At 36.9% G+C, this 15,081-nt stretch overlaps 1 protein-coding gene across 3 annotated transcripts in view; it reads right to left on the reverse strand.

Annotated features, from left to right (window-relative positions):
• Positions 1–15,081, reverse strand: part of LOC112670290 (amyloid beta precursor protein binding family B member 1 interacting protein) — a 112,876-nt gene that overhangs the window by 72,423 nt on the left and 25,372 nt on the right. For all 3 annotated transcript variants that reach the window (XM_049096925.1, XM_035713443.2, XM_025463882.3), the window contains exon 2: positions 1,115–1,186. In XM_049096925.1, the coding sequence (XP_048952882.1) occupies positions 1,115–1,186 (72 nt within the window). The remainder of the gene's footprint in view (positions 1–1,114; positions 1,187–15,081) is intronic.

Here is a 15,081-nt window from a genome sequence, read left to right on the forward strand (position 1 = left end):
ACTTTTTCTCTCTCATATAAGTAAATAAATCTGTAAAAAAATAAAAAAAGGAGCAGTCATTCTCCCACTTGGAGAAGTGAGTGAAGGGATGGAGACCACAGTTGTTCATTCAAATCCTTCCCTTTTATGGGTGGTGTAAGAACTTCCTCTCCTCTAGAAGAATGAAGTGACCATCCTAACACTCAGTGTTAATTAGCACCCTTTTTATCTAAGCCTACCATCTCATATTTTGTTTCTTTCTTCACAGAGGCTAAACATTCTTGAATTTTATATTAACTATAAAGCAGAAGCTAACTAAAATTGATTTATTTTTCCTGAAACAAGTACTTTAAAAAACATAGAGTATTCTTCAATTATTTTTTAGAAAGCTTTTAAGATCTTTGTCTTATTTAGGAATACCAGATTATTCTCATTTTAATATTTTATGCAGACAGTGATGAGCTGACTATGCTCTGAATCAAAGCATTTATGAGAACAATACAAGACACACTAATGCTCACTTGACTCTGTTACCTGGGTCCGGGTTCTCAGGTCAGCAGTCCCGGGGCCCCATCAGCCCAACAATGGGGTGATCTGAGTTAATCTAGTTCTGGGGCCAGTAGCTCTTTCCTAGACATGAAGCCTGTCTCAGTGGTCTTTGTGATCCTTGAGAGGACTAAGTTCTTACAGACTAATCAGAAGCCACAATAACTCCCATTATCCTTTAAAATGCAGCAGTTTCCTCAAAGATTGGGAAAGAACCTTTACTAACAATAATGTGATTTTCTTCGCTAGTCTTTGTATAAAAGTAACTGCAGGGGAAATTGTTCAGTGGTGGTGGTTGTGAGGGTTTGCTTGGGGAAAATTTCTCCATTGGCTAAATATCTGAACATGATAAGCATGGGAACTGCCAGAACAGAATGTATGTGTGACCAATGTATTCCATGAACTGAATTCAGAGGGTAGAATCAGAAAAACAGCTTTATTACCCGCCACTGTTATAGTTACCTCAGGAAGAAATGATATTGTTAATTCTCCAGTTGTTGTTTTTTTAAAGATAGCTCTTTCATCCTATTAAAGCCAAATTCTGTAAATCTGTCTTTTATTAATTTGAAAGTTAAGAAGGAGTATTTACCTGGGTCAGAAGATCCATCTCTCCCAGCAAATTGCTGAACATTTGGTCTATGTCGTCGTTGGACTCACCCATCTAAAAAAGGAAAAAGAAACAACCCAGATATAAACAGTCTAATAAAAGCCTAGTCCCTGGAAAATTGTCCTACCTCTTTACTTTCCTCAAGAACCTCATCCATCAAAAAGTCAAAAAGAGAAGGCTATGGAGAGAAACGTTCAGCCTAGAATTCCATGCGTGCCCTCTCTCCAATTTGCTTGGCCCAAGACTGAACCAAACCTTAGGACCTGTCTCAGAGCCACAACTGGACTCTACTTTCCCAGACTAAACTAGTTTCTGTAGGGCCAAGTGGACATGGGGACTTCAGTTAAAACAAAAGAGGACTGTGAGATCATGGGACAAGCACGTTCCTAAGTAGCAGGCACATCTGAAAGAATCAGGTGTATGTGCACGTGGGCACGGAGACAGGTACTTGAATCCTAGGTAGCCATTCAGTGACTGCTCAGGGACAGACCACACCAGGTAAGCAGGTGAGCACTCAGGGATGTAAGTGACAAGGCAGACACTGCAGGTGTCTGTGTGTAAAAGTCTGAGTCAGAGATGATGCAAGCACAGCATCAGTGAGCAAAGATGGAATAATAAAGAAGGAAGATTCCATTCTGTGAAGGTTTTTGGGCTTGATGTTGATCGGTCAGAGAAGGAGAGACTGCTGCAAGTAGGTCCTGCCTCTCGTTGGGGAGGGAAGCCACTCACATGTGATTTTATTCCCTCCCAGTTGCTTACAAAGCATCTGAGTCATACCCTCCCTTCTTTAAATTATCCACAAAATGGAGAAAAGAAAGTATTTAAGTCAACAAAGTACTCATGGTTTCACATGCTGTCCCCTCAAACACTTCATCTGGTATTCAAAATCTCGTTATGGATGATTCATTTGTCACTTTGATAAGAGGAAACTAGCAAGATAAACAATAAAATTCCAGAAATACCTATGGGAGTTTATTTTTATTAGAATATTATGCAGTACAACGTGACAAAAAAAGAAATCCTTCAGATGAATTATTATTAACAGAGAAAGTTAAGTGTTAGTGTATCCTGGTGAACATTTCATTAAATACATAACTGTCAAATCCCTATCTTGTACACCTGAAACTAATATGATATATTAATTGTATTTCACTTTTAAAAAATAGTTAGTGTTAACACATTTTTAATTTTTCATAGGAGAAAAATAATCCATCCAGAGTGGAAAGAATAAATTTTTTGCTGACCTCAAAAGTGCCAGCCTATGTCCCAAAGAACTCACAGAAACCAAAGAAGATGTTAATAATAAGAATCTTGCCCTTAAACCTTTCTCTTAAATCATTAAATTTAGAAAACCACTAACATGATGAAGAATAACGTCTTGAAAAGCAATGACACTGATAAGTCAGAAAAACCTATTGAGCGCAAAGATCTTAGTTTCTCGGCTTGCACACACCACTCATACACAGTGGGCTAAGGACATGCCAGAGTGAATCACGCACCTAAGGAAGATGGAAATAACTCAAAAACAGCAGCATTCTCATGACCTCTGCTGAAACTCTTCCTGTGTTCATCTGGTAAAATCTTGCCCCCTGCCCTTTCATTCCTTTTTCTAACCATTCCGTTGGTATTGAATTATTAAAAGGAGTCAACATCAGAATTGTGCTGTAAATCTACAGGCATAAGTAATCTGCTACTGAATGAATTGCAGTTTAAAAGAGTTGTAACCTTGGCGAAAATAGTAAGACATTTGAATTGAGGGCCTTTATTAACATAAATGTAGATTAACCTATAAATTTTGCATATTTATCCCCCCCTCCAAAAAAAAACCCCTTATTTTTGGAATGGACAGAACAAGAGTTACAGGGATATATATAGTGCATACAAATACACATAGACACACACCCAAGCATGAAAACATAGGGTTGTGTCTGTTTGTATGTGTGGTATCCAAATGTCAAAATCAAGATGAAAAAGAGAGCCAAAGAGAGAAAGAGAACACCCAGCCCTGAGTGCTATTCAGGTTAGCAGTTCAAAAGAGCAAGGGTGGAGCTGCCTTAGTCAAGCAATGCATTGCAAAACAAGCAATGTGCAAATCACGATTGGGTGGGATTAACAGTTTTTTGCGAATATGTAATTTCTAAGCAACCTTTGGGTCTTGGAAAGACCAACAAAGAAATCAATAGATTTCTTTCTGTCTAATTCAATTTGAAGTCAGTTAATGTTTCAGATAGTGCATTAATTAATTATTATTTAATAAATAGAAACAAGTTGTGTCTTCCATCTTAATTATTCCTTTATTCACATCATATATCTAACAAATTTTAACCCTATAAACATAGATTTATACCATAATTTTGAATGAAAATGTAACAGTTTAATTATATAGTAATTTATCAGGTTATCTGTATCACTTTAATATATAACATTATGTATTTTGCTATTTACATAGAATTATCTGCTTCTGGCTTGCACTGGGTTTCAAATAGAGAATAATTATATGTATGTGTGTGTGTGTGCATTTGATGATGATGCATTTTTATTTTTCATGTGTTTGAATTTGCTAATCTGTAAAAAAAAATGAACACACATATGAACATGTTCAAGTACCCCTCTCATAACATATATGTTATACTTTTTTGCTATGAACTGAATTTTGGGCATAAAAGTATTAAAGGGGTTATTTGATGTATTTAAAACTAAAATATTTATTCATTAAACACACAATTTTGTATGTTAAACACAATAGATAATAATACATTTATAAGCACTTTTCATAAAACAAAAAACAATTAAAAAGACTACTTTTCATATAGGTTTTTTAAAAAGTACTAACAACTTCTGCATAAAATCTAAGATTTTTATGATATACTAGTGGCAGTCAACATCCATACCATGAAGAACCTTGTGTTATATACATTTTAATTTTACTATTTTTTATTTTTTAAAGATTTTATTTATTTATTCACAAGAGACACAGAGGGAGAGAAAGAGGCAGAGACACAGGCAGAGGGAGAAGCAGGCTCCATACAGGCAGCCTGACGTGGGACTCGATCCTGGGTCTCCAGGATCATGCCCCCGGCTGAAGGCGGCGCTAAACCGCTGAGCCACCCCGGCTGCCCAATATACATTTTTTTTTAAATATTTTTTTTCCAATATATATTTTTATAAGGAGCTTTTGTCAAATACCTGCTTTCTTGTAGTACCAGGTTTGTGGATGGTCTAATTTGAATGTTTGCAAAGCTCATCTTTTTGGCTGTGTTCTTAGATATGCACAATATTTACATGAATTGAGGTACTGGTACCAATTACAGAATGAAAGAATATCTTTTAGTAAAATTAAAATAATAAAATAACAAGAAATGTATAAAAAAATGACTTCCTGATCATTAAAATGAGTCAGTCAATTAAGTTCAGACAAGTTAGAACTGGTTTTCAAAATTTCACCAGAAAAGATGTTACCCCTCTCTTTGTTACTTCTGTGCATGGCTGTGGGTTGAAAGAGAGAAGAATCTCCCCATTCCAGCACCTGCCTGATAACAATACAAATAACTATTAACACACTGTTAGATGTTCTCACTCTGTGCCATGCATTATTCTCATGCTTTACATATACTGACTGAGTCCATCCTTATAACCACCTTCAATGGACATTTTTATTTTCCCCATTTCACAGATGAGGAAACTAAGGCACCTAGAGGTTAAGTAACTTGCCCAAGGCTATGCAATTTAAGTAAATCAACAAATATTTATTGATCCCAGACACTGTTAACAAATCTCTTTCAGGTATTTCATTTCATCAATGTGTCAAGGGTTAAATACCTAGGCTTTATTTACACACTGTATTGTATGTCTTATTTTGAAGGCAGTTAAAAATGTTTGCATCTTTGCACTGAGACTGTAACTTTTTAACTTTTCATTCTATCATGTATTTCTTAGTGAAGGTAATCAAAGCTTTGAGTCTACAGCTAGATTGTCAGAGTCTAAATATAAATAGAAATAATAAGAAAACAGGTTGAAAAATTTGAGGCTCTATTCATATGAATTTGCTTTGGTATTTTTATTATTTTTAAATTAAAAAAAATAGCAGGTCATGTTCATTTCTTTTTCAAGTAAAAAACGTCAGCCCACACATTACAACCACAAATACCAAAGAAGAGAAAATTTAAAAAAAAAAAAATCTGTTCATTATAGGAATCACACTTAGTATGAGATAGGAAATGTAGAATCCAGAAGATCACAAATGATGGTGGAAACTATGATGTAGATAGTGTACAATATGATTGGAAAATAACTGACAATATTAAATTTTACTTGATTCCTTCAAGATATATATATATATATATATATATTTTTTTTTTTTTTTGCAAAATGCAATGAAAGCACTTATCAAGAGGAAGTGGTTCACAGAACAACACAGCATATGGTTAAAGCTTCTTGCAATGTTTGGGGGTGGGGGTAAGTTAAAGCGTCTGTGTAACATAAAACAGGAAATATAAGCATCTGTAAACTTACATATAAATCAAATAATACTCAACAAAGAAGTAAGATGAAGAAATCTCTTGGGCCAACTTAACAGGCTTTATATAGTACATCTGAGGTAAGTGAAAATTTTAAGAAATAAGCTAGCAAACAGTTGTCATATTAGTAGGATAATCACTATGATCACACAAACAATACAGACAAAACACAACAACCACTCACAAAGGAAATTCGTGTGGACACTGGGATATGCATGGTCATGCAAAAGGAACCATCAAGACAGTAGGGTTCTTCAGTAATCAATATTGTGATGGCAAGAGTTAGATGGAAAAAACATTTGTACATGAAAAAGAAATTGTGAAATGACATGGTTTATTTCAATAACTTAAAAACCACTATGGCAGTGCTTTCAAAGGCCTTAGAATTTGTCACGGGGTAGAATCAAGACACACAGAACAGGAGATGGGCTACTATATTTTTTAAGGTATGATTTGTAAATGTATTTACTTCCAAACTACTTTGCTTTTTAATGAATGCAGGGTGGAGTAGGGCAGAGTGCATCATTATGCTAGGTCAAGTCCCAGGGTAGGTGAAAAGTGATGGCTGAAAGACCCAGAAATGTTCAACAGGACAAAGAAGCATACAAGCATGTGACACAGGGAAACAAACTCACATGAACTCAATATTCTCACTTCCATCTGTCCAGATGGCTTTCTGTACCTTGGGGAGACAAGCTGTAGACTATTTTCCTTTGGATATGCATAGGTTGAGGAGAGAATTTTTAAATCTTGAGATTTCCTCAAGTTGCCTTTTAAATTTAATTTTGAGCATCCATATCAGGAATTGGGGGGTTGCTTTTGTGTTTGGGATCCACTGTGACATTGAACTAAAATGACAACATAATTTAGGGTTTTTTTTAAGAGACAAAAACAGAAAATATATTGTTCACTCATTTGTAAAAAGAAACTATGGACATTAATTATTCAGAAAACTCTTATGAATATCTGTCTATATTCACCATCTCCTACCTACCCATCTCTATTTTTTCCTCATCCTATCCTGACATGGCTGAATGTTTGTGTCCTCCCAAAATTTATATGTTGAAATATAATCCCCAGAATTAATACTTGGAGGTGAGGATTTGGGGAGGTAATTAGGTCATGAAAGTGGGATTAGCGACCCTTATAAGAAAAGACACAAGAGAGCTGATTCCTCTCTCTATTCTCTGCCATGTGAGGATACAAGATGGCCATGAGCAAACCAGAAAGAGGGCTCTCCCCAAACTCCAGATCAGCTCATGCCTTTATCCTGGACTTCCCAGTTTCTAGAACTGTGAGAAACAAATGGTTGTTGTATCAGCCATCCAGTTGATACTTTTGTTATAGCAGCCCAAACAGACCAAGACATACCCCAATTGGACTCTAGTTCCCCCATGTTACCAAACTGTCAATACTGCCAATGACTTGGATGTTGCCAAATCCAATGATTAATTCTTAGCATCTCAAACAACATTTATCACCACTCATTGATCACTCTTTATTGGAAATACTTTTTTTAACTTGGCCTCCATCAAAATTTTCCTTTCTGCTTTGCCTCCTGACAGAGGCCAACTGACTTGAAGCTATAAAGCTTCAGCTTCTAGGCTCCTCATTTCTAAGTCCTCTCTGAGACTGCATGTCTCTTCTAGCACCCGAGCAGCAGTGAGGAACACAGTTCTTATGTTGGGAGATGATCCTGGTGGTGGTTCCAGGGCTTGGAGTGGGACCAGTGGGCTGCTAGCACTACCTCCACTTCACCTGGACTCTAGCAAGAGCTGGATCCCCAGTAGATCTCATGGACTGTGTAATCTACCTTCTATTCCAAGGAGAAGATCTGAAGGAGACATTGTTCTGCTCTGCTCCTTGCATGGGCTCACCTTGACTGCAGAGACTTCATGGTCACCTTACATTGTCTCCAGAACCAGCCTAGCTGTTGGGATGTAGCAAAAACTGATATTTATATGGTCCTGGCTGAGTGGGACCAGCTACTTCCGGGGCCACTGGTAGCCATGGACTGCCATGCCACAACTGGTGAGAAAAAATACCTCAGTTTTCTGAGGTCTTTCTCCTGGCAAGACACACTGCCAGAGTAAAGAAACCACAGAGGAAGTTACAGATGAGGCCTTACCACGGAGAGCTGTGCTAGTGCTTGCCTTCGTCATGGAAGACCTTCAAAAATATTTGTTAAATAAATGAATGAAGAGAAATGAAGCTAGGGAAAGACATTAAAAAAAGGAAAATGATTCTACAACCTCTCTAGTGAATAGTAAGAATAAATGGTGGATGTTGACACCAATGGATGAAAGATGGCTGAGAAACGATATTGACTCAGAATAACTCTCTACTCTGTTAAGTTAAGCTCCAGGGTAGGTGAGATGCCTGAGTAAGATCCCCAAATGCTCAACTCAGAAGCAAGATAGTAAGGAACACAGATGTTAGTTAACTATTTCAAAGGCTATACTTTTAAATGTAGAAATCTGGGAGGGGGGAGGTCCAACTTTAACCAAATGATCAAATTTAGGATCATCATTGATGGGACAACCTGACACCACTGTCCCTCATGTGATGCACTGAGGACATATGTCACCATTATAATGCTGCAGCCAAAATGTTTAGCCTGAGTCTAGTCAAGAGGAATCAACCAGACAAATCCAAATTGAGGCATGTTCTGCAAAACAACAAAGTAACTGTTTTGGACTCTTCAAATAAAAAAAAAGATATTATAGGCATAATTTGGAAAATTTGAATATGGACTATCTACCAGACAATGCATTAAATCAATTTAATTTCCTGAGTGTGATAGCATGATTATGTAAGAGGTTTTTGTTCTTAAAAGATAGTGAAAAAAGAGGACATAGAAAAAAATGTAAATAATTAGTGAATATGAAATGAAGGGAAAATGAAAGTCCATTGCACTACTTTTGCTTTTGTTGTTGAAGTTTTGAAGCTTTTCAAAATGAAAAGCTGGGGGAAAAAAGAATCAATCTTTTGAGCCAGACAGACCTGAGTTTAAAAAAGCAAGGTAAAACAAAATAAAACAAAAAAAGAAAGAGGAACGGGCAGAATAAGAAGTAGAGGCAGGCAAAGACAATGTCAGAGAAAAAACATCTATCCTGGGCAGCCCAGGGGCGGGGGGTGGGGGTGGTGGTGGTGGTGGGCAGCAGTTTAGTGCCGCCTTAGCCCAGAGCATGATCCTGGAGACCTGGGATCGAGTCCCACGTCGGGCTCCCTGCATGGGGCCTGCTTCTCCCTCTGCCTGTGTCTCTGCCTCTCTCTCTCTCTGTCATGAATAAATAAATAAAATCTTTGAAAAAAAAAAAAACATCTATCTTGTGACCTACTGATATGTTCTATCATCTGACTCTCACAAAAACCATGTGGGGATGAATATTTCTCCCATTTTCACAGATGAGGAGCATGTGCTCCAGAGTTTGAGTGATGGCCCCACGATCACACAGAAGCACAGGTGGAAAATACACTCGGAGTCACACGAGGCATCTGCCTAGAGATGACACCCAAACGCACACAGAGAAATAGAAGTCTGTAATGAGGATTACTTTGTGAGTCAGTTACCTTACAGGTTAAACACAATACTTACTAGGTTATATAGGATCTGTAAAGTTTTGTATTTTATATCCTAAGAATGTGTAACAATCACCCACTATTATTTTTTACCTTTGACTTACAAATAAAGCATTCTAGAATCCTAATAATTTTCATATTATTGTTAGGATGAGCTATTTATACAATTAATTGCCAAAGCTCTCAGATTGCCATTTTCAAAGTGAAAAGAAATTGAAATGGCAGATTCTGCATCATGAAGGACTGCTTTTTAGATACCAAATGCCTATCAAAAGCTTCTATTAGAATTCAAGAGAGGTTATTTAACTTCCAAGAGTACTTAAGAGAATAAAGAAAAATATATCTTTGTATTTAAACAAGTAAGAAGTATAGAAAAATTCACAACTTTCTTTGATAAGCCTAAAAATTATACTGTGAACTCTAGAGGTTTTAAGGAACAAGACTTTATGGCCTTGGGCAACGAATGGCTGGGTGTCCTGGCATGCTCTGCATGTCTTAATGAATGTCTTTAGATTCTCAATTTGTGAAAACTCTGTTTTATTTGTAAATACTAACAAGAAATGGTATGTAATTCTAGGAATCACTTTGTGCTCTTAGGTCTTAAAATCTTTCTATTTAATGCAGCATTCTCCCACCTCCAAAAAAGAAAATACTAATGAATTATTCAATGAAATATGATAGTAACATACAATGTTCTCAAGATGAGAACTGAAAAATGACCTTTGACTTAACTGCACAAAAGTCACTGATTATCTCTGGAGCATTGAGGGTGGGAGTCAACACAGGGCTTTCAGAAGTGAGTGGGAAACCAAGATAACAACACAGACAACTTTTCCGGGGCCACAGCAATTTTATGTGCTTTCTTTGTTACTCAGAATTCTTCCAAAGTCACTTTCATGGCTCCAAGCATCTTTCGTGTGGATGTGCTGCACCATCATCTAATCAAGTCTCTATTGTTGGAAATTTATGGTTTGCTCTTCTTTTCAAGATATGATGCCAAGAGCCAGATGTTTGCATTTGCAAAAAAATTATATGCAGCATGGCTTAAGGATAACACTGGAAATATCAGCCAATTCTTGACTTTCTGTGGGGTGAAGAGTTTTCCGTTTCTGTACGTTGGTCAATATTCTATGCCTGTTCCTAGAAACCCCCAAAGATTGGGGCTCTTGGTCAAGATGAGGGTCAAGTATTGTAAACTGCATTAATGAGCTCAAGCACTGTGTGTCCCACTGTGCTGTTTATTTCTCTTTGTTTGGAACTATTTGCAGCCATTTCTGTGACTGCTGGTATGTGCAAAACTTATTATGGTGATACATGCCATGGAAAAAAATTTACATCAGAAAAATCTAAGGTACATCTGAGATTTTTCAGTGACAGCCCAGTTTTCATTCTTTTCCTGGGTCTCTTAGTAAAATATCTTTCTTCTTCTTCAAAGATGCTACTGACAACACTTTCACTCTATTTTAAAGAAAGGAACTGAATCTTTACTCCTCCACATTTAAGGTGATTCATCCCTTAAATAAAACAAAACCCATCTAATATTGTTCTCCTAAACCATCTTCTATAGGCAGCTAGGGTGCAGTGTTTGTGGGCTTCTGTTTTGTGTGCATTTATCTCCCCCACTATGATATGTGGGCCCACCTAGGTGGGCCTCAGTCTGGGGGGTCCACAGAACAGCAGGGAGCAGACAAGATCTTTTCCCCAGGAATAAGACTAGAGTCTTGAACCACTTACTGCTGTGTAACCTTGGCAAGTTACTTAACATCTCAATGTGTTAGTTTTATCTTTGAAAAAGGTGTGAAAAAAACTACCTCCCAGGGTCAAAGTGAGAATTCTATAAATTAATACATCTAAAGTGCATAGAATAGGCCTGGCTTGGATGGAATTGCTCAGGAAGTGGACATCCTCATGCTATTGAGTAATCAGAATCTCCCAGAAGCCTGGAAGGCCGATGTGCAAGGGCACAGGCTGCGGTCAGACACTCTGATCATGATTTTGGAGAGGAGGATGATGGGGACAACAGCATGGCATATTGTTAGGGTCAACTGTCTCCAGACCAGGGTCCTCCCTCTTGTCCCATCCTTTCCCATCAGAGAAAACCACTTGGCCTAGGGATGTTCTTGGTTGTAGCTGGTGGGGGAGGAGAGGTCATGAATTGAAAGAGGGAGAGAGTTGAAAAAATGAAAAGACTGTGTCTTTTGAGACCTTAGTGGGAACTCAGAACACAGGTCTCTGTTTTGTGGAGTATGCTGGAACTGCCCAGAGTAAGAGCTAAGGCCACACTAATTGCACAGAGGTCAAAAGAAGGGGGAAAGCCATCATAGGAAGAATATGTAGCCTGCAAAGACAGCCCTGCAGAAATGACTGTATTCCCAGGCACAGGATAGTCATGTCCAAGAGCTCACAGGAGCCATGCCCAGGACTCCAGCAATTAGCCAGGAAAAGCCGATGAGTGTGGATGTAGAGACATCTTCCATTGAGATGTGGAATCTATGTCTCCTTCTCCTCAATCTGAGCAGGCTTATGACTGCTTTGATAAATGCAGGATAAAAGCCACCTCCCTGGGCCTCTCAGGACCCCCTCTAGACATTCTTTCTAGAAGTCCAACTGCCACACTGTGAGAAGCGTGGGCCACCTGGAAGGGGCCTACTGAAGGACTCTAATCACCAATCCCAGGCTAAGCAGGTGAGTGAAAAACCCTCCAGATGAGCACAGTGTCCCGATGTTTGAGTCACCCCCAGATGTTCAGGGCTTCCCAGCTGAGGTCACAGATCTCATAGAGCTGAGAAGCTAGCCCTGCTGTGACTTGTCTGAATTTCTGACCCACAGAGTCCATAACCATAATAAAACTGTATATTTTATAGCACAAAGTTTGCAGTGGTTTGTTATGCAGCAGTATGTTATGCAGTATGTCATTTATTATGATAAATAAAATTTATTATAAATATATATTTATAAATTATATCTATATATTTATATATCTATATAAATGTTTATAAATTATATATATTTTATATATAAAGTTATATACATTTATATCTAAATGTATATAAATATATATGTATTTTGTAATATATACTTTATTTACTTATTTATATATACTTATATATATAACATATATAATATATATATTATTTTTCTCTGCAAAATACATTATCCCCATTCACAAGTGAAATATGCAGGGGCAGACATCTGGTAAATAACTAGTTTATGTCAAAATTCAATGCACAGAAATACCAAAATGCTAGTCTGCAGCCACCTAAAGATGTTAACTAGGGAATGGCAAATTAAATATTGATAATAATACAATTATTTTGTTAAAAAAGCTTTTAAAAATTAATGCTTTTTCTTTCGAGAATTTAATCATTGTACCTAGTCATTGTGAGGTACAAAGATCATTAACTTAGTATTAATTACAATTAGTAATTATTATATCATTACAACATAACAATGTCAGCATTAATAATTTATTTTGCCATAATTATGATATGTTTGTCATGAAAAATACAGCAATGCGTGTCCCTGAATAAGCCAACTAGATAGTAATTAGCCCAACTACAGAGCATCACAAATAGCAAACTAGTTAAGATCTGAGCACATTTATGAAACAAAGCAGGACACCTACCAGTGTTGTGGATATATGAGAATATTTAATGGCTCTATGTGAGTTTCTTCAATTTGTGAAGGCTATTTACATATAATTTCCTACTGGTGTTATTTTTACATATGGCAAATGAGAGCCTTTTAATTTAATTATATTTTTCTCTATACAGTCTACATGGGATCACACCCACTCTATAACAATAGCATTTAAAGTTTTCTCTTACAGTTGTGAGAAAGCACAAATGGAAAATGAAAATAATGTACTTGAAAACACAGAATGCTCCAGAGTTCTCTGTCAGTTTTGGTTAGACTACTAAGCCAGTTCTCTATTTAATTCATGTATCAAGAAAAAAAAAAAAAACAGTGAATATGGAACTTGGAATTACCCTTGATCATCATTCAAATGGCATATATTGGGGGGCCTGTTCTATCATCAGAGAATTTATTAGGTGTGAACGTGAGTCAAACCTGAATTCAATCCTAACTACCGCGTGACTTTGAGCAACTTAATTGGTGAATTCCAGGTTTTTCATCTGTAAAATGGGAGTAAAAATACCTAATTCATCAAATTACTTTGAGAGTTAAATTAGCATAGTCAAGGCCCTGGCACAGTAACTGGCACACAGTGGTGCTTGTATGTAGGTAGGTAAATTTAAAATGCACTGACAGAGAAAGACAAATACTGTATGATCTCAGTTATATGTAGAATTAAAAAAACACAACAAAACCCCAAGCTCATAGATACAGAGAACAGATTGGTAGTTGCCAGAGGCAGGGGTGGGGGCTGAGTGAAATGGGTGAAGAGGTCAAAAGGTAGAAATATCCAGTTATAAGGTATATAAGTTTCAGGTGTGTAATGACCAGCATGGTAACTACAATTAACAGTACTGTATACTTAAAAGCTAAGAGAATAGATATTAAAAGTTCTCATCATAAGAAAAAAATTTTATAAACTATGCATGATGACAGATGTTAACTAGAACTGTGTTGATCATTTCACAATATAAATAAATATGGAATAATTATGCTGTACACCTGAAACTAATATAAAGCTGTATGTCAGTTATATCTCAAAAAAAAATGCCATGTGTTGATGAGGTTGTAGAGCAACAGGAAATCTCATACATTGCTAGTGGAAATGCAAAATGGTATAGCCACTTTGAAAAACAATATAGAGGTACCATATACAATTAAACACACATTCATCACTCAGCAATAACACTTTAAGGCCCAAGCAAAGTGAAAATGCATGCTCACTCAGAAACATGTTTAAATGTTCATAAAAACCAAAAACTGATGAGTGAATAAACAAATTGTGGTATACTCACTTCACAGAATGCTACTATCAATAAAAAAAGGAAGAAACAGGGATCCCTGGGTGGCGCAGCGGTTTGGCGCCTGCCTTTGGTTCAGGGCGTGATCCTGGAGACCCGGGATCGAGTCCCACGTCGGGCTCCTGGTGCATGGAGCCTGCTTCTCCCTCTGCCTGTGTCTCTGCCTCTCTTTCTCTCTCTGTGACTATCATAAATAAATAAAAATTTAAAAAAAAAAAAAAAAAGGAAGAAACAGTAATGCACAGAATAATATGGATGAATCTCAAAGATACTAGGCTGAAAGAAGTCAAACATACTGTATTGTGTATAATTCCATTTATATTAAATTCTAGAAAAGGAATAGCTATAATGTCTATAAGCAGGTTATTGGAGCCAGGAGTTGGAGGGAAAGGATTAAGTGCAAAGGGGCACAAGGGATAAAGATATTTATCATATCCATCCCTTAAACTCAGGTTTATATAAAATAAAACAAAATAAACAAAACAAAAAACAACTTCTAGTTCCAAATAGTGGACAGTGAATACACACTCTACTAAAATTCTAAGGACATTTAGTCTGGAAAGCAAGGAAGAATAGCATCATTATACTAAAAATTTTGAGGAATTTCTGGAAGATGTTAAAGAGAAAGTACTGTATGGACTAAACAACAAAAGCTAAGGAAAGAGCAGTTTAATATGAAGCTAGAAGAGGGCTGCTTAAGATAGAGCCAAGGAAAACACCCACACTCAGGGTCAGCAGAGGGAATCCAGAGACTCCCAACTGGAAAAGTAATTATTTAAAGGACTGAGTGCTTTAGGCCATTGAATTTCCGTGTCACAGGGAAAAATGAGCTGTCACAATTGCCCCAGTCTAAAATCAGCAAACATCTTTGCCTTAAGTAAGATGGGAAAAGTGTCTCATTGGTTCCTAAGCT

This window comes from Canis lupus, chromosome 2, assembly GCF_003254725.2.
Source record: "Canis lupus dingo isolate Sandy chromosome 2, ASM325472v2, whole genome shotgun sequence".
In the NCBI taxonomy this organism is placed as follows: domain Eukaryota; kingdom Metazoa; phylum Chordata; class Mammalia; order Carnivora; family Canidae; genus Canis; species Canis lupus.